Source organism: Neofelis nebulosa, chromosome 18 (genome assembly GCF_028018385.1).
Source record: "Neofelis nebulosa isolate mNeoNeb1 chromosome 18, mNeoNeb1.pri, whole genome shotgun sequence".
In the NCBI taxonomy this organism is placed as follows: Eukaryota; Metazoa; Chordata; class Mammalia; order Carnivora; family Felidae; genus Neofelis; species Neofelis nebulosa.
This window is the reverse complement of record NC_080799.1, coordinates 38,965,524-38,984,630: the sequence shown is the minus strand read 5'-3', so window position 1 is coordinate 38,984,630 and position 19,107 is coordinate 38,965,524. Positions and strand designations below refer to the sequence as shown.

General features: G+C 41.4%; 1 protein-coding gene across 43 annotated transcripts in view; it reads left to right on the top strand.

The window, feature by feature from the left end:
• The window catches only part of RBFOX1 (RNA binding fox-1 homolog 1), a 2,070,746-nt gene that overhangs the window by 1,938,017 nt on the left and 113,622 nt on the right, over nt 1-19,107 (top strand). For 36 of the 43 annotated variants that reach the window (XM_058711259.1, XM_058711245.1, XM_058711260.1 and 33 more), the window contains 4 exons: nt 55-198; nt 6,940-6,993; nt 14,534-14,626; nt 16,437-16,497. In XM_058711259.1, coding sequence (XP_058567242.1) covers nt 55-198; nt 6,940-6,993; nt 14,534-14,626; nt 16,437-16,497 — 352 coding nt within the window. The remainder of the gene's footprint in view (nt 1-54; nt 199-6,939; nt 6,994-14,533; nt 14,627-16,436; nt 16,498-19,107) is intronic. The other 7 variants (XM_058711264.1, XM_058711261.1, XM_058711285.1 and 4 more) reach the window with 1 other exon arrangement.

The following is a 19,107-nucleotide window of genomic DNA, read 5'->3' as shown; positions in this document are numbered from 1 at the left end:
GTTTGGAAACAGCACGTAGGTCCACTCAGAGCCTCTTTACTCTTGTCCTTTTAGCAGACAGATGACGCAGCACCGACGGATGGCCAGCCCCAGACACAACCTTCTGAAAACTCAGAAAACAAGTCCCAGCCCAAACGGCTGCATGTCTCCAACATCCCCTTCCGGTTCCGAGATCCGGACCTCCGACAAATGTTTGGCGTAAGTAGTGCGTTTCTCCTCTGCAGTGCCTGCTCTGGGGTCCCCAGAGCCCTCTCTTGATGTAAGTTCTGAAGGTGAGATGTGGACATAGGGGAAAAGAAAGGCATTTTGGATCCTAGTCTGTAGCTGTATTTTGGCCAGAATCTCTTCACGATTTCAGTATCCATTTTGTATGTGTTCACCGTGTTCCCACTTGGCCAAATGCTGCTCTTCTAATTAGGAATGGGAAAGTCATAAGGAAAATGAGCTCCCAGATAAAATAGCATTGAAAGAATCTCACTGATGGTCCCAAATCAAGTGGCCCGGGACCCTACATCACAGCTGAAATAAACATTTTGTGTCTTTTTGGTTCTTCTACTGTAGTTGCCAAGTTATCACGACATTTTCCTGCATATACCTCACTCTTTCCCAGGCACTGTGCATTTGTATTTCAGATGCAGCTTTAGAGAATAATTAGTTCTGCCTAAAACTTCATTAAAAAGCAAAACAAAACAAAAAAAAAGCTAAAGACATCTAAATCTGACTTGCATCTTGCCATATACATTCTCCTGGAGTTGGTGGTGAGGATTCATAGGTTTTTACTGCGATGTTACCCCCACAGAGGTGCCTTTCCAAGGCACCATGATGGAAATGCAGAGCAGGGCAGAAGCCACGACCAACCTAGAGAAAATAAATGATAGGGTTGCTTCCTTGTAGGACGCCATGACTCTGATTCTTTTCCTGGACGAAATGGTGCAGTGTTCACCTTGAGAAGGAATGAGTTAGCCGTGTCTTTGGGCTCAGTTCCACCAAAGGATAAAATTCTGACAAGGCTTAGATATCCTTCATTTGTTGTTGTCGTCGTCGTCATTGTTGTTGTTGTTGTTATTGTTTTTGCAAACGTACTCAGCCTGTTTGTTCCTGACATCCATCCCAGTATTGATGGGAGGTATCTGTGGATTCCATGAACAGAACCACACCCTTAGCATTTGACTTAGAGGAAATGTTGGCTGCTTGGAGTTTCTTCTTCTAAGAGTCTGTGGATGGATGCAAATGTTACAGAAGGAATAAGAAGAAGCCAAACTTTAATGCCTAACCCCGGGCAGAGTAGACCTCACCTCCCCCCCTCATGTAAAGGGGAGCGCTGGCTCATCACTCTGCGACTGTGGGGTTAGCTTGCTTGCACCTTTTATTTCTTTAACATGCGTGATGTTTATCAAGTATGCATCTGACACAAAGACAGAGCAAGCGTCCTCATATTCAGATACCCAGACTTGAATCCTGACATTTCAGAGGAAAAGGTCAGCTTCTGCACTTTTATCTTCCTCGTTTGGTAATAACCTTGAGTTGAGCCCTCTAACTCTTGCCGAGTAGAGATACCCTCGGGCACTCTCAGGTCAAAGATGACTTTGAAAAGTGCAGAGCATTCAAAGTGAAAGTGGAGGTTAAGTGTGTGTAAAGCAGTGAGACCAGGTTTGAATGATGGCAGCCAGAGGAATTAGATTCCTTTTGCCACGTCAGGTTAGAAAGTCTTGCTCTGTGGTCCATCTTCCCTCGTCAGGTGTCACTGGGATGTTGGCTTTGAATCTGGCCCTCTTAATGACCATTCTGGTGGTCTTTCAGAGTGTCACTCACTGCAGCGGCCCCCCTGTGGGTGCACTTCCCTCCCTGGTCTTCCCTGTTATCTTAAAAGTCACCACACAGCCAAGTCAGAGACGTATTGGAAAAATCCACAGCTGGAACTCCCGAAGAAGGCATCCTGCTTGCACGGATATCTGAGCCTCTGTGTCTTCACGGGGCCAGGGCAAGCGGTGCAGGGCTGAGTCCTGCCAACCGAACACACTACCGGTTGTCAAACTAGGATCACAATCTACTGGTTTCAGAGCCAGTGTTTGTAAAAACGAAACATTTTAAGCAACTGACAAGACGTCGTTGACTTGACAAGATGATAGATACGCTTAGTATCAATTAAGAAAATGCAGCATGCCTTCAGTAATATTGAAATTAATTTTGCTCATCACAAACAGCATCTGTGCTCATTTGAAAAGTACGCAAGATTTTTTTTTTTTAGGAGTTTCAGCTATAAAAATGTTCAGGCACATACGGATTCCTGGATTCTTTGTAATAATGCTGAGGCCTCTTTGGTTTACAAGCTCTGTTCTGAAGAATGGAACTTCAAAGCTAAAAATCTGTTGTTCCCAGCCAGGCATTGGTGGTGGCAAGCCCATTCTGGTTATACGACAAGCTTGGTGGCTTGAGTCACATTGAAAGGCATCTGTACACATTCTGATTGGCTCCCCACATTCCACTTGAGAGAATTAAGTGTGGTTTCTTTGCGGCCATAGTTACTGTAAGATACCACATTTTGATTCCCCTCAGGTCTTTTCCAAGTCAGCTGGACATGAGATCTCTTTTTGCCTTTTATTGCTCTATTCTCCCTTTGTCCCTTCACTTTAACAGGAGCTAGAATGGGGGTGATTGCAGAGAAAAACCCTCTCCAACATTTTTGGGCTTTTCTCCTTTGTCTCTTTTGTTAAATGCGGCCATGGGGATTTGAAACTGAAACCAAAACAAGACAAAAGAAGAAGTTCTCTTCTCAAACTGCCTAAAACCTGGCCATGTTCATAAACAACTTTTGCGACCATTAGTAATTCAGCTGTGAAGTTTGCAACTTCTGCAGGCCTGATGGTCGCTGCAAGAGCCTCACATTTTGTTTTTAATTTGTGGCTTCAGGGCCTGTTCATTACGATTCTGGTTACCTTTTTCCCACCATGTACTCGGTACTTGATATTCTTTATTTCCTCCTCCTTTGGATGAATTTATTCTAGTGTTTGGCATTAAATCTTCTAAGTTCAGGCTTGCTTGCTTGCCTTCATTCTTTCTTTCTTTCTTTCTTTCTTTCTTTCTTTCTTTCTTTCTTTCTTTCTTTTTTCTTTCTTTCTTTCTTTCTTTCTTTCTTTCTTTTTTCTTTCTTTCTTTCTTTCTTTCTTTCCTGCTTTTCTTTTTTCTTTTCTTTTCTTTACTTTTCCTTTCCTTTCCTTTCCTTTCCTTTCCTTTCCTTTCCTTTCCTTTCGTTTCTTTTCTTTTCTTTTCTTTCTTTCATAGAACAGTCTTTGGTCAAGAAGTTATGGCCACAGTGGAGCCAGAGTCTTTTTCAAACACCAGTTGGGGCCGAAAGGAACAGATCAGGGGCATTGGTTCTGGGTGTTTCACTGTAAGAAATATTGCTTCTGGCCTGGCTACTTCAGTCTTGAGCTCTGTCCTTATTTCAGGAAGCACTCGTGAGAGTGCCTTTTCTTTATGTTTGAAATCTTGATGATCCCAAGAAAGAAATGTGTGAATTTCCTCCAAATTGATTGTAATGGCTTGCTCTTGAGCAGAATGATTCTTTACCTTACCTTTAGAAGTGTACATGTACCTAGGTGAGTGAGAGAGGTGGTTATGATATACCCAGACCACTGACAGGACACATTGTATCACAGGACTGTTTTCAGAAATAACTACTCATGGAGTATAGGATTCAAATGTGCACAATACCCTTGTTTATAGCACAGCCTTGCTTCTATTATCAAAATACAAACCCTCTAGGCATGATGCATGATCTAGTGAAATCACTCATAATTGTCACCCAGAAACAGACCACATGACTTTCAGAACATGCAAAAGAAGCTTTCATGATCACTTCTTTGTAATAAAACAGAGATGCCTGCCCCTTTAGTGTTACTGGCAAAGTTCCATGCACCGTGCTGTTAGAAGCAATGAAGCCTTTATTTTTTTATTTTTTTATTTTTTTTGGACCTGGCCTGGTGCCTCCTAACTTCTGCATTCCAGACATGAAGCCAACCCAAAGAAAACTGAGATGGTGCCTTTTCTTAGCCTCCATGTACACTCTTTGAACTAACCTTTACTTTCATGTTTTATGCTGTAACCGTTGAACATCGTTCACAGTTTTTCAGGGAAGTATTATTTGATCTGAGACTGTCTGAAAATGCCTGGTACGTACCTGCTCCAGTGCATGCCTGTAAGCTTCTGGATTTTGTTCTTGATACAGCTATTGAGACCCCTTGCGTGGATTTGGAGTTGTCGTGGAACGCAGCGAATCATGGGTGTTGAGCAGACAAATGCGAGTTAATGTCTGCGAGCGAGCCGTGTCTGTTTAAACTGAACGTGTGCCAGCTGTGTTTACATCATTAGTACCAAACTTCCCAATTAAACTGTTGATACTATAAATACAGTATGCAACTGTCTTCGAAATGGGGCTCACACCAGTATTCTTCTTGCCCGTTTGCTTCGCTTGCTTCGCCCGTTTGCTTCGCTTGCTTCGCTGGCTCTGAGAATCACCCACCCAGTAGCAACTGCCAAAGAGGCAAACATTTGAGACCATTTCAGGGCATATGGTGTCATTGTTTCATTTAGGGAATGACACATGCTAGGATTACTTCTTGATTGGTTGGTTCTGTTTCAACCAGATCTTATTTTAAAGGGAGTGTTTTCATGTTGACTGCTTAGAGAATGTTCCGTAGATGACATTTGCTTCATGGTTTTGGAAGGAATCCTTTTCAAGCTTCCCTGCTCATAAATATGTGTGCTTTCATGCTCTTAGGCCTGAAATAAATATGATAGCATCTGTGTGGACTGAATATTCTGAGGAGGTTATATCAAAATCACTGCTTCTGAGGAGTTCACAAACGGGAGAAGTTTTTACTATGAAACTCAGCTCCCCTTTCAACGGCAAATCCTGCATTTCCCAAACCTGAAAGTTTTCTTCTTCTATTTTTAACAACTTTCTCTGCCCAAATCTAGGGCACAGAAAATGCTCCATAGAAGAACATTCTCTTGACCAAAAGGAAATTAGAGTGTCCATCAATTGCAGGGTGAGTTACCTATGAGTTTCTTGGTATTTCCATCTCTCCTGCTGGCACTTGTAGTCCTCCCCTGTCCTCTCCCAGCCCAACTGCTTCTTTGTTTCTTCCTAGCCTTCTACTTCTCCTGGAAGAAGAGAAACATGTCTGCTCTACAAGAGGAATTCAACATGCAGTCCCCTGACAGCCTCTGTATCCTGGGGGATGGGCACATTTCCATGACATAGCTTTGGATTCCCTTTTTCTCATCAAACTACTTTTGTTTCAAGGTTTTGAGCTCTTTCTCTTCAACTGGAGTGTGCATAGTTTTTTTTTCTGCCTTTCCAGGGAAGCTAGATTTATTCGTATGTTCCAGAGGATAGCCTCTGTATGTTTCAAATAATTTTGTTCTCAAATCTTAGTTGCACCCTCTTCACACTTCTTCTCAGGGCCCCCTGGTATCCTGTGTATAGTGGCCAGGGGAGCTGTCTTCTCTTCTCTGTCTTCTTATCTTTGGTTCTTTTTCTTTCCCTCCCAGCCACTCTGTCCTCTGCAACTTGGAGGCTGCTTAATGCTTTCTACCCTGGGGAAAAAGACAGAATGCAGAATCTCTTAGGGCAACAAAGGACGCAGTAAAAATCCAGGCTGCAAAAGCAAATGGAGTAATACGAAAGCTCAAAATAAAAGAAAAAAAGATGGACATATTACTTCGTGTGGTTCCATTTATTTTTTTAATCACTAAAAGGAGCACTCGCCCTAATTCTGCATCAGGGTAAATTTCCCATCATACTTTTCCTGGGCCATGCCGCATACTTTCACAACAACCCCCTCCCACCTGCACACTCAAAAAAGTTGAATAAATAAATATCCACTGTACTTCATGCAAGCTAAGAAAAAGGAAGAGACTCCAATGTCAAGGGGAAAAGATTTTGGACTATCAGATGCTTCTGATTCCAAGTCCATTTTCCCTTCTTTTAAAAGTATGAATCACAAATTGTTTGACGTGCACGTCTCCCTAGGACTATGAGATTTAGCAAATAAAGACAAACATAAGATAACAATAGTTGAATTTGAATTGTAGATAACATATTTTATTAAGTATAGGTATGTCTTAAATATTGCAGGGATTGTAATTATCCTGAAAAATTTGAAATTTAAATTTAACTACGCATCCGTGAGTTATTTGGCTGCCCTATTTGTAATCCGAAACCATGTTTCCGGCCTAAATATGTCAAGTTGCTTTCACCCCTTATAGAGTCTTTTCGTGCTAATTGTCTAAAATCTATTTGTTTGTTTAACAAAATGGGGAATCATTTTGAGAAAAGTACATTTCAGCCTGAGGGCTAATCACAGCTACTCTGGTGTCTTGATTATGATGGATATCCACCTGGAGGACCTTGCTTTTATCTCTTTGGACTTGACTTCTCTTCCATGGCCTCACTGTTCCTCTAGCTTATGCTGGGGCCAAGGGCCGTAATCCTCATCATCAGATTCTACCTGGACATTTTATTATGAAAACCACACCTCTCCCAGGAGGTTTCTCCCAGTAGCTAGTGGAGTAGAGTAGCATAGGAGGATCAGTTTACACACCAACCAGTTTTCATCTTCGGTGCTCAGTGCCTGGGAAAGTTATTGCACACACATAAAAAAAGGAAAATGGAACCAGCCACTTGACTATACATTTTGCCCCAGGCCAGTGCTATACCTTCTCACATGGTGGGGTATCCAGCAAGATGGAAATCTGTGTGTGGTTCCACTGTCTCTTGGTTCAAGCACTTCTCTAAGGATAAAACAACTTAAAATGCCTATCCTTGTTAATAAAAGAGGAAAAAAAGCCTCTGACTTGGGGTACAATTACCAATGTGCATAATATGATTTATTCCATTTCTCTTGCTTATAAAACATTTCTATTTCTTTGCAGCAATTTGGTAAAATCTTAGATGTTGAAATTATTTTTAATGAGCGAGGCTCAAAGGTAAGCAATTTAATTTACTTCAGGACTGTTTAGCTTATTTTTAAACGTTTGCTATGCATAATGGAAAACAACTGCACTGTTTTAATTAGCACATTGTGAAAATACACTTTAGTGGGAATTCCTTTAGAGACCTCCTCCAGTTTCCAAAATGGTGGGAAATACATTGGGTTTAGTGTAAATGTATAAGGGGGGGGTAATTTAAAATTGCTGTTTTATACCTATCTATTTATCTATTTATATATATATCAAGTTTCCAGAGGAAAATTACCCATGCTTAAAAAATAATGTTGTTGCTACATTTTTGTTTTTCAGTGATAATTATGTTCTTTATATTAAAAAGTGAGTTGATAGTCTCATGCGCAGGTAAATATGTGATTATTCTGTATTAATAAAGTGCAGTTATTTTCCTGGGTTGTAGGGGAGAAAATTTCACATACACCAACCTTTTGAATGTAATTGTTTTCCTTAGTATATTCACCACTCCACATTTTGCAATTTGCCATTGCTTTGAATTTTTTCCCCTATAGGAGACCAATTTTTTATAGGAGACCTCTAGCTTTTCCTAGAGGTAAGAGTGTTAGTAAAAGTCGAGGGTTATATGGAAAGGCCCCTTCAACATGGAAATACATTAGGTTGGGGGGGGGAAAGCCCATGTCTTTCAATGTATCCCCTGTATCATTCAGTGGTCATCAAAATGCAATCCCCACAGGAGCAGCAGGACTTAGGAACTTACTTAGAAATGCAAATTTTCAGGGTCCAACCCAGCCCTAATCAGATACTCAAAATTGGAGCCCAGCAATCTGTGTTTTACGAGACCTTCCAGGCCTGTTGTTAAAGTTCTAAATCCCTGATGCCAGTCCCCAAGCTGTCCAGAATTCTAAGCTCCCTTCTTACATCTTCAGACTGTGAAAGTGGATATTGGGACAAATCGCTTGCCAGATACAGAGATACTATATGCCCTATAACTTTCCTTATACAGGCAACTTGGGACAAGGCAGTATCCAGGAGGGTTAAGAGAAGAACTGTTTTTTTCCAAGGGGGACAGTGCCAACTCTCTTGGGCATAGCATACCTCCTTCCATGAAGCAAGCATTTGAATATATTATTCCCTGGGCAGTCTGCACACTTACCCTCCTGAATGGGATGCTGCAGATTGCCGTGAGGGAAGAAAATCCAGTGTTCTCCTCTCCATAGCCAAAATGATGTTGCAATATGCCAGATGAGGAAAAAAAAAAAAAAGAATCAATTCATTATACTCTCTGGTTCTGCTTGTTCAGGGACCTTCTTCCTCCATAATTTTGGATTTTTTTTTTTTTTTTTTGGTCATTCTTATATCAGTGGTAGGACCTCTAGTCTGGGAGAAACGTAAGTTAACTTTCTGCTTCTTGTATGAAAATTATTACGGGGGCTGTTTCTATACCTGCAATGCAAAGTGCATTAAGAAAAAACGTGCCCTCGGGGCGCCTGAGTGGCTCAGTCAGTTGAGTGTCTGACTTCAGCCCAGGTCGTGATCTTGCGGTCAGTGGGTTTGAGCCCCGTATCATGCTCCATGCTGACAGCTCAGAGCCTGGAGCCTGCTTCGGATTCTGTCTGCCTCTCTCTTTGCCTCTCTGCCTGCTCACATTCTGTTCTGTCTCTCAAAAATTAATAAACATTAAAAAAGAATTTAAGAAAAAATGTGCCCAGGGGCACCCGGCTGGCTCAGTCCGTCGAGCCAGTGACTCGTGATCTCAGGGTTGTGAGTTTGAGCCCCACATTGGGTGTAGAGATTACTCAAAAATAAAATCTTCAAAAAAAAGAAAAGAAAAGGGGCACCTGGGTGGCTCTGTCGGTTAGACGTCCGACTTCGGCTCAGATTATGATCTCCAGTCTGGGAATTCGAGCCCCGCATCAGGCTCTGTGCTGACAGCTCAGAGCCCGGAGCCTGCTTCCGATTCTGTGTCTCCCTCTCTCTCTGCCCCCCATTCACACTCTGTCTCTCAAAAATGAGTAAATGTTAAAAAAAATTTTAAAAAGAAAAAGAAAAGCAAAAAATGTACACAGCCTAATCCCTTTCACTCAGTTCCTGGCAAAATCCTAGAAGATGACCCGGAATGTTGGCCAACTTCCTTCTAATCCTGAGTCTGTAATGCCACTGCTTTTAAAGACTGCCTTTTTAAGAATTTATATTTAATTTATATTTTGTTTTGTAACGTTCGCCCGTTGGAAAAAGCTATTTAATTCCTTTCGAGAGCTGTTTTGGGACATTAGAAGAATATCGTTTGCTATTTTGAAAGTACAGTGGAGGTACTATTTTTAATACTTCCCCCGTCATTGCCGTGATTAGCCTGTCTCTGGGGCTTTAGCAATGAAGACCAGTTAAGTTTGCTGCATCCAGAGACTGACTTTGTGAACCTGCTTTTTCCTTTTGATTAGGAGACATCAAAAATAGCCTCTCTGGCTGGGTATGCTTCCTCGGAAACAACCCATCTTGCAGGTGCTGACTGGAGTGTCATCCAGACAGTCCTTTGGGGCACCTGCTAAATAGGGACAGCAGCTCACACGAGGACATTTTTCATACTTGGCATCATCCTTTACGGGAAAGGGCCCTATTTAAAGGAACATTGCCATTTAAATAGTTGAGGAACCTGAACCATTGTGAGGACCTCATTTTCATCATTTGGTGCAGGAGAAGCAGCCAGGGGAAGTGGGTGGCCCTTAAGAGCTAGGAGCTCACCTTCTGGCCATTCTCTTTGGAGACGGTCCCCGAGGCAGGTCCTGCAGTGCCCAGTGAGTACGGCTGTATGTTGGGGATATTTGGGGGTGGGGGGTGTGCATGTTCATATACCTTAATGTAGAGCATAAATGTATACACAGGTAGCAAGTATACGGGGAAACCACATTTTAAAAAGACGTGCCAGACTTTGAAAATAAGAGTATGATAGCATTTAGGGGTCAAAGATCTTAATTTTTTTTTTCCTTTACGAGATTTAAAAACATTTTGTTTACCTCTAAAGTATTGTATGTGGGGGATACAGCCAGATAGAGCTACTTCCTTTTTTTAATGTTTATTTATTTATTTTGAGAGAGAGAGAGGGCAGGGGAGGGGAAGAGAGAGGAGAGAGAGAATCCTAAGCAGGCTGTGCACTGTCGGCATGGAGCTTGACGTGGGACTCGAACCCATGAACCGTGAGATCAGAACCTGAGCCAGAACCAAGAGTTGGATGCTTAACGGACTCAGTCCCCCAGGCGCCCCTAGCGCATAATACATGTAGGAAGTATACGGTCTGATCTTTGATTCCGTAGCTACCTGTGAGGACTGGTTCCCTTCCAGGTACAAGAAGGCAGGTGAATTCATGGTAAGGGAAACAGAAGTGCTTCCTGTCCTCATAGATTTTCCTGAGTAGTTGGCGGGGGTGGGGGGGCAGGGAGGGCACCCAAATGCAATATTGCAGGCTGTGCTGTATGGCACGTAAGAGGCTACTGAGAAGCCAAGCAGGCAGACCTGTGTTGTGAGGGGTGGTAAGGCTTCTGGGAAGAAGGGACATTTAAGCTGCGAGTGAACTTTCTCATGAGTAGTAGTTTCCCAGGGAAGGGAAGGAGGTAGGTCAGGTGGTCTTCCTGGGAGAAGGAGCTCTGTGTGCAAAGGTGAGTGGGAAGAAGTGAGCTGTGAAACTCTTAGTCCCCCAGAAAAATGAATCTTTAGAGTGGTATCAGCAGCCCCCTCTTCTAGACAGGTCTTTGCACCAGCAACGAGAGGAATTGGGTTTTCACGTAAGATGAAAACAATAGCACACTCTTCAGTCCTGGGTGCTTCAGAGCCTTGATTTAACATACAAAATGTTATTTTTGCATTGATACAAAAAGGAAGGTATCCCCCAAACAACAACAACGACGACGACAAAAAGAAGGTATCACTTACCCATATACCTCAAGACCAAAATGGAAAAATAATTGAGATATGGGAAGGTCAGAATTCACGAGTCACAAAAGACTTTTTTTATGTCTATTTATTTTTTTTGAGAGAGAGAGAGAGAGAGAGAGAGAGAGCAAGCAGGGGAGGGATTAGAGAGAGAGGGAAACAGAATCCCAAGCAGACCCCGTGACGTCAGCACAGAGCCTGATGTGGGGCTCGAACTCAAGAACTGTGATATCGTGACCTGAGTGGAAATCAAGAGTCAGATGCTTAACTGACTGGCATGCCCAGGTGCCCCAGATTCACCAAAGGCTTTAAAATAAGCAAGTCACACTGGCCTTGCAGCCCATCTTGGGAGCCCCGTTATCGTGCACAGGTTACCAGGTCTTTTAGTCAGCTTTGTGCCTTCTCTCCGCTCCAGCCCTCTCCTGAGGTGGCCCTGGGACCAGTGCCTCTCCTGCAGCAAAGACCATGTCCCTCCGCTCTGTGGGCCCCATGCGCTTGAGATCTGCACCCCCTTCCCATGCTCTCAGGCCAAGTCCAGAACATGCTTCTTCCATTTCCCCTCTTTAAGTCTGAGATAAAAATATCCAGAATGTTTTTAAGAACTCCACATTGCGGCTTCCTTGAGATAAAAACCTGACCCTGATGTAGGTGAAAGGAAGTAACCTCACCACTGGTCTTGGACTTACCCAGCACCTGCACTTGGCCGAGAGGGTACCTAAAAACTGCCAAGTCACTGGCATCTCCCCCCAGATGAGAATTCTGGCAATCTTCTGGCCCAGGGAGGCTATATCACTTCTTGCCTGTGGGGAGGTGTGAGTGTCCAATGGAAAAGGTAGGACAGTCCCTTTGGTATTTGGGACTGTCTCTGGAATAAGCACTTCTGAACCTGACTTTGTAGAATCTTAACTAGTCATCTCAACAGCAGGAAAGAGGTATTGAGGACCTCAAGTTAAAGAAAAACACAGAGAGAGATGTTTAGCAGAAAGTGAGAGTAAGAATAAGAATCCATATATTTAGTATCTTATTTTAAGACAAAGGGAGAACTTAGGAAGGTAGGGAGCCACTTGCTTTGTAGTTTACAAACTTTCCATGGGATTCTAAACCTATTTCTATCTCCACCTTCGTGTGTCCCTGATGCACGTAGTGCTGATTTTAAGCCAGTATCGTCTGCCTTGGAGCCAGACAAGAATCATGATGACGTGATTCTTTGGGATGACGTTTGGCAGGTGGGTCGAATGTTCCGTTTCCCCGGGCACTGTGATGCTAATGACTGGTACCCGCAGATAGCAATGAGGCCACAGAACCCTCCACTGATAAGACTTGGACTGTGCATTTTCTTTGCTTGCTAGGGAGAGAATTGCCCCTGCTATAGCCAGCGTCCTCGCTGCCCTTATCTGTTAGATGTATGACATTCTGTGCATGCTAGGTGGTTAGGTTTTGAGGGGAGGAAGTGGACATTGCCATAAGATAATGGCTGTACCCCTGCACTTCGGATCCGAATAACCAAGTCAGATAGATATCCACCTCCAAAACTCACACCTCTCCATCGGCTGCTCCCTGAAAGTAGGCAACGTAGTATTCCACCTCATACAGTGAACCGAAACTGTGTTTGGATGGTGCCTGGTGATAGCAGAGGCCATGGAAATGGAGTTGCTGGACCACACAGTAGCTTTTTCAACAAACAGATTTCTGGGCTCCACTCTGGAGTTCTGATCAGGTAGCTCTGAGCCCTGTCAGGAATCTGCTTAATACACTGTATTCCCCAGTTTCTTTCATTGTGCAACCAAGTTTGGGACCCACTGGCCAAGAGTCAGAGCCATTAATAGAGCAAACCCCCCAAATTGTGTCTTTAGTCCATTGAAGGGTTATCATTTCAAAACTAATCAGTTTGCCAGTATATTTGGATACCTAATGTGGGCATACCACCTAATGTGGGTATGAGACCAAGCACGCCCTTCTGTTATGGAGCATAAAGTCTCATATTGATCAAATAATCCAGACTTGTCCAACTCACAGATCCTCACTGTGGGAAATACTATGAAAGATTCTTCAGTCTCGTCCTCCAAAGTAAAGCTGCTTCTATTTTTTTCCATTGAGTTCTGTCACATAATCACTTAATTTAGCTTGAGTCCATCCACACCTGGTATCTTCTACCCATGAGCCCATATTGATGTTGGAAAGTTCTCACTCAGGCAGACCATGGGCAACACCTCTCTTAACACCCTGAGGTTTGGCAGTCACTTTAGCAACCTAGTGAGGGGTTGGGCATTAGCACCAGCTGCTTAAGGATCACTTATTATTTATAATTACTGTCTATTTCATTAATGAGACTGGACATCAAACTGCCCCAGTTAAGCTTAAAACCAGCTGTCCCTTTACTGACGTTTACTCAGTTCCAAATAGGAATCCCAACACACTGCATTGTCTCACCCAGTTTACACTGTGAGAACCAGAGCAAGTTGGGCAAATTTACATTGGAATGGTTTCAAAAGGTTGGTGTATATTTCTGAACAAGATGTACAAATATTTTTAGGGGTTTTAAAAATAATGTGTCATATTTTCTGTACTCTTCTTAGGAACAGTGTCAGTGAAGAAAAAAAGGTGGCTTTTGACAATGTGACGTTTAGTGGGGTTGTTTTTCGAGGCTGAAATATTAAAACAAAGTATGCCAGTGGCGAAGTAAAGGGTCTAGTCTAATTTGTTACCTATCAGTAAGAGAGGAAGTGTCCAGAGTGTTACCGTGAATAACATTCTATGAACAAAAGCTTCTTTATTTTCTACCTGTTGATTTGAGAAATGAATATCAAGATAATGTGTTAGAACGTTACAGTATATGTATACACATTTCCCTTTTCGGTTAATGAAGTAGCCTGGAAAGTTAACAGATACAGAAGGACAAATGTTTTTGAGGCGGGGTGGGGGTAATTCATACAAAAAAAGTTACTTGAACTGTTTGCATTGTTATTAATCCATTGATATTTATTTCAATTCATTTCATGTGATTATTTTGTTTATTAGATCAAAGAGTTTGAGATTTATTATAAAAAAAGGTCTTTCCTTTTTTTTAGGCTTCTAATTTTTATTTTTGAGAAGTAAAGGCTGTAAACTTGAAAAATTTGAATAACCCTAAAACTGCATGAACGAGAGATGTTCTTAAAACCACACGGCATGACTCTGTAGGCAATGTTAGAAGATTTTGGCATTCATTGTTGAATTTCGTGCACACGTTTTATTTTATTTTATTCTTAATTTGCATGTCCAGAAAGCGGTTCCTTTTTTCCTCCCCCCCCCCCCATTATTTCATTTTCTTCTCTGTGAAGACACTGTAAATTGATTTGGATCTCATTTCCTTTCTGTTAGAGTTATTTTCTTCTGTAGTGTCATGTAGAGAGGTATCTTTGGTATCCTTCTTTGAATTCTTCAGGGGGTTACAGATCACGGGTGACAGAAAAAAAAATCTCGTTCACATGTGTCGCTTACTTATTGCACACCTTCGTATCCTTATAATTTCTCTAATTTGCATGTTACAGAACTGAAGCCAGGACAAGCAATAGAACTTAAAGCGAGAGAACGTTCCGCAGTGGTCGTTGACTGGAATAATAATCTGCATGTTGTTTTCCCTTTTCCCTCCTGCATGCAGGGATTTGGTTTCGTAACTTTCGAAAATAGTGCCGATGCGGACAGGGCGAGGGAGAAATTACACGGCACCGTGGTAGAGGGCCGTAAAATCGAGGTGCATGTCCAAAATATTTTCCTTTTCATCTTTTTCATAAATGTCTGCTTCGCGCTCATTCGTCGTGCCAGATGCATCACCGTGTGTTGTATGTGACCCTGTTCCCTCCTCACTGTTTATATATATATATATATATTTATATATAAAAAGGAAAACTGGCCTTACTTTTTTTTTTTTAAATTTTACTTTATCCTGTCATTCTTATTACTGATGAAAAGGTGAATGGCAATAAGGGAGACAAAGGAAAGGTTAATCGGAACTTTTTTTTTTTTTTTTTTTTTTTTTAATTTTCTGTGTTTTATCATTAATGGGTGCAATAGATTCCCAGCCAGGGGAGACAGAGTGCAAAACAAGACAAAATACAGAGCAGTTTCTTTTTTTTTTTCTTTTTTTCCTTTTTTTTTTCTTTTCTTTTCTCTTTCCACTGCAGGGTTGACGAGGGATCCACAGTGGTGTCCAAATTGAGCCAAATGGTGAAAGCAGTAGCATTTGAATGTACAATTGTTTTTTGTTTTGTTTTGTTTTTTTTAAATGAGAGGTCTTTGTCACTGAACCTTTCATTTTTTTTTTTTTTTTTTAACAAGCCAGTTGGAATCTTTGTATCATTTTGATAATAGAGTGGATAACCAGCAGGATTTCCTGTTCAATATCTGGCCCCTTTTCACTGAAAAAAAAAATGAATAAATATTAAAAAATGCTAAAATTTCGGTACTCAGAATCTACTCTTTCTACCACTGGATCTCCCTCAACCTGGCCACAGGGTTATATTTGTTAAAACTTAAAAAAAAAAAAAATACCAGTTAAAAATGCTTTAGTCTTTGGAGTAAGATGTTGCATATTTTGCCTTTCATTTTCCCCCCCCCTCGACGATAACGCTTAGGCCCCTCACCAAACTCTCAGTAACCATGGTAACTGTATACAAACCCATGCTGGCGATGGTGGTGAATGGTAAGTGGTGAAGTCCATCTGCCGCTTGACGTATTTAGTGCTGATTATCTATATACATATATATACCACGTGGATTTTTTTGACTTGTCGTATTAAGTTTTCTTGATGCTCTATTTTTTTGGGTACCGGTACGCCTGTAATTGAGTGTACGTTCTAAGCGAGCCTGGGAGGCACTGATTGGATTGGGATATGACAGTGCACATCTTACTCAGATTGTTAACTCCATATTGTGTTAAACGATGCACCCTCTTTTATCCTTTTGTTAGCTGTGACTTTCAAGCTTGAATGATCTTGTTAATTCTTGCTATGTCAAAGGCTCTTGTTCCTAGTGTTGAATGCTAGATGTTGCTTCCCTGATGGTTCTTCCTTCCTAAAGTGTTGCACACGGCTAAATCTTGTTTGTCCCTTTTTTTCTTTTCTTTTTTTTTTTGTTTTTTGTTTTTTGACATTTATGTTCCCTTGTACCTTGTCTCTTCCCCCTTCTACTCCACTGCATGTTCCTTCATATGAATTTTATTTTGTGTTTAAAAATATTTATTGTTTCTGTGTTACCATGGAGTACATGCATGCTTTTCAATCTTCAATTATGCAGTTCCTTTTAATTTGCTTTTACTGTCTCCTTATTAAACTTTTAAATGATATGACATTGCTTTATTGAAATGATTTGTAAGTTAAAATGGTTATGAAGTAAATGTAATTATAAAAATGTATGATTTTGTTATGCATCTACTGCCTTTTATAAATTAAAATGCATTTTAGTTTTTTTTTTTTAAATAAGTAATCACAGTCATAATGCATGCAACTAATTGAACTGTGGGCCAGTCCTAGCATTTGTGCTCATTTGAGTTTTCTATGTACGTAGGTAAATAATGCCACAGCACGTGTAATGACAAATAAAAAGACTGTCAACCCTTATACAAATGGTAAGTAGAGATTGGCCTTCAACAAGCAATCATCTCTACCTCTGAATCTATTCAATGATGTAACCAGGGGATATGTTTCAACAAGCCACAGTAGCCTCACAGTGGCTCCCGTGCCCTAACTGCTGACCTGCTACAGTGAACCACCTGCATTGATCAGATACTTTTCAGGGACGACACATACCCGGGTGAGCAATGAGGCAGGGACAGAGTTGTCCGATCGCCACGTAGTCCCCGTGAAGCTGTTGTGACACCGTCTGCCAGTGAGACTTCAATAATCATTCTTTAAACAAGATCATTTCAGGGCAGAGGCAAGTTTCGTTTTTGGGTAGAGCGTACATGCCCTTCCTCCAGTCCCTCTCGAATAACTCCCATTTGGGGTGAGATACAGTAATTATTCAGGGTTACCTGGGTCACTTAATTTGCTGTTATTATAGTAAGTTGAGGGAGAATGGAGGTTTGGTTTGTTTCCTCCCCCGCCCCCCCCCCCCAACCTCCTTGTTGATCCTTAGTCATTTCTGGAAGAGGGACAGCAGGATTTGGTTCTGGCATTGAGTCTGCTCTGGAGATATTAGGATTTTAAATGGCTTGGAGGGTGCTTCCTGCTGAGCTCCATAGCATGAGTGCGGTTTTTCTGTTTCTCTGGGTTGCCCAGTGCTGTTTGGGGACAGATATAGATGTTGCTGTATACTGCAGACCCCTTCAGGACAACGTATCTCTACTCGCACTAACCAAGAAGCTGTCTCAGAATTCCTCATAATAAGATCTCGCATCTGTACAAGAATTGAAAAGTTCCACCATTTTGATTCTGTAATCCTTCTCAGAATACATCTCTCTTAAGATATATATGGGGGACAGGGGAAGCTGCCGGTATGCTAATCACATGCTTAATTGTGCCAAAAAGCTAGGTATGAATGTAATACAGTAGGTTTAATTATAACCACTCAGTGGAACATTATACCCACTAAAATGAGCAAGATAAGGAAGATGCAGGGCTTCCTGATGAATGAAATTTTTTCTTAATGAAAAGGTATAGCATGATTTCAACTACACTATGGAAGGCATTACATCAAAATGCTCACGGTTGAGTTGAATTATAAGACTGGAAGATATTTTTCCTTTGTTTTGTAGGTTTTTAAAAAATAATATAGTTTTATTACTGTGATAAAGGAATGATATTTTCCATTTTTAACTTCTTAATTACATGTGCAACATGGAAATGCAGACTCATTTTTAAAAAAAAAGAAAAAATGAGAAAGAAACATTAAAGGAAAAGGTAAATATATTTTGAATAATGCCACTACCAGCTTGGTATTCTAGTTCCCCCTCGGAGAACACCACCATCAGATTATTGTGTGTACTTTAACTTTTCTTTTTTATGCATGTATATGTAATATATATTTATAGTATTCACAGTATTGTGTATGTGCTTTTCATATAAATTATGTCATGGTGTGCACATCATTTTTAATTGGCTTTTATAAATCAATATGGAGTTCGTTTGATGTTAATACACAGACCAAACCCATTCTTTTTAGTGGTTACATAAGATTCCATGAAATGGATATATGTGTTTAGTCTTACATTCCATACTGATTGACATTTAATTATTTAAAAAAATTTTTTTTACATTTATTTAATTTTGAGAGACAGAGAGAGACAGAGCACAAGTGGGAAGAGGAGAGAGAGAATGAGACAGAATCTAAAGCAGGCTCTAGGCTATGAGCTGTCAGCACAAAGCCCGACATGGGGCTTGAACTAATAAACTGCGAGATCATGACCTCAGCTGAAGTCAGACACTTAACCGACTGAGCCACCCAGGCGCCCCATTTTTTTGTTTCTGTTGTTAAAAACGGTAGTATTAGCATTTGTTAGTTTCGGTTTGGTTTTCTTTGTCTTGTGCCAATGGCTACCAATTTGGCTAAGTCAGTCCATTCCTATTTTTAAAGGGGTCCCATTACACAGAGAAATACTGTCAGTTTAACAGGGTTCTAACTTGAAAGACCAGAGGATTTATCTATTCTGCTGACCCGGTTTCTAGCTGCGACAACATCCGAGACATGGCCTGAAAGGGAATAGAAAATTTCCACAACAGACTCAGAATGTCCAGTGCTGAAATGAAGCAAACTTCTGATTTGTATGTCATGAAGCCTTTCTACTTGGGTAAAAAGAAAAAACTCTGCAACTTGCCAGAGTTAATATGAGATGACATTGACCCGACTATTGGCCATTTCCTTAAATTATGAAGTAGCAACTGTGTGCGTATGTGTGTGTGCATGCACACGTGCTTAGATGACCACTGTCACGCATGTGCAGAGGTGGTCAGGTGTACTGTTCACGTGAGAAAATGAAGCAAGGGAAGCCAAATGTTATTCTGTAAGCCATATGGATGCATATTTATTTTAAAGAGTTATTGATCTGTGTCCCACCTGGGGGTTGAAAACTGGCCCCGTGGAATGTGGGGACACAATTCAAAACTCAGTCATTAAGGGACACCTGGGTGGCTCAGTCGGTTAAACGCCCGATTTTGGCTCAGGTCATGAACTCGTGGTTCGTGAGTTTGAGCCCCGCGTCGGGCTCTGTGCTGACAGCTCAGGGCCTGGAGCCCACTTC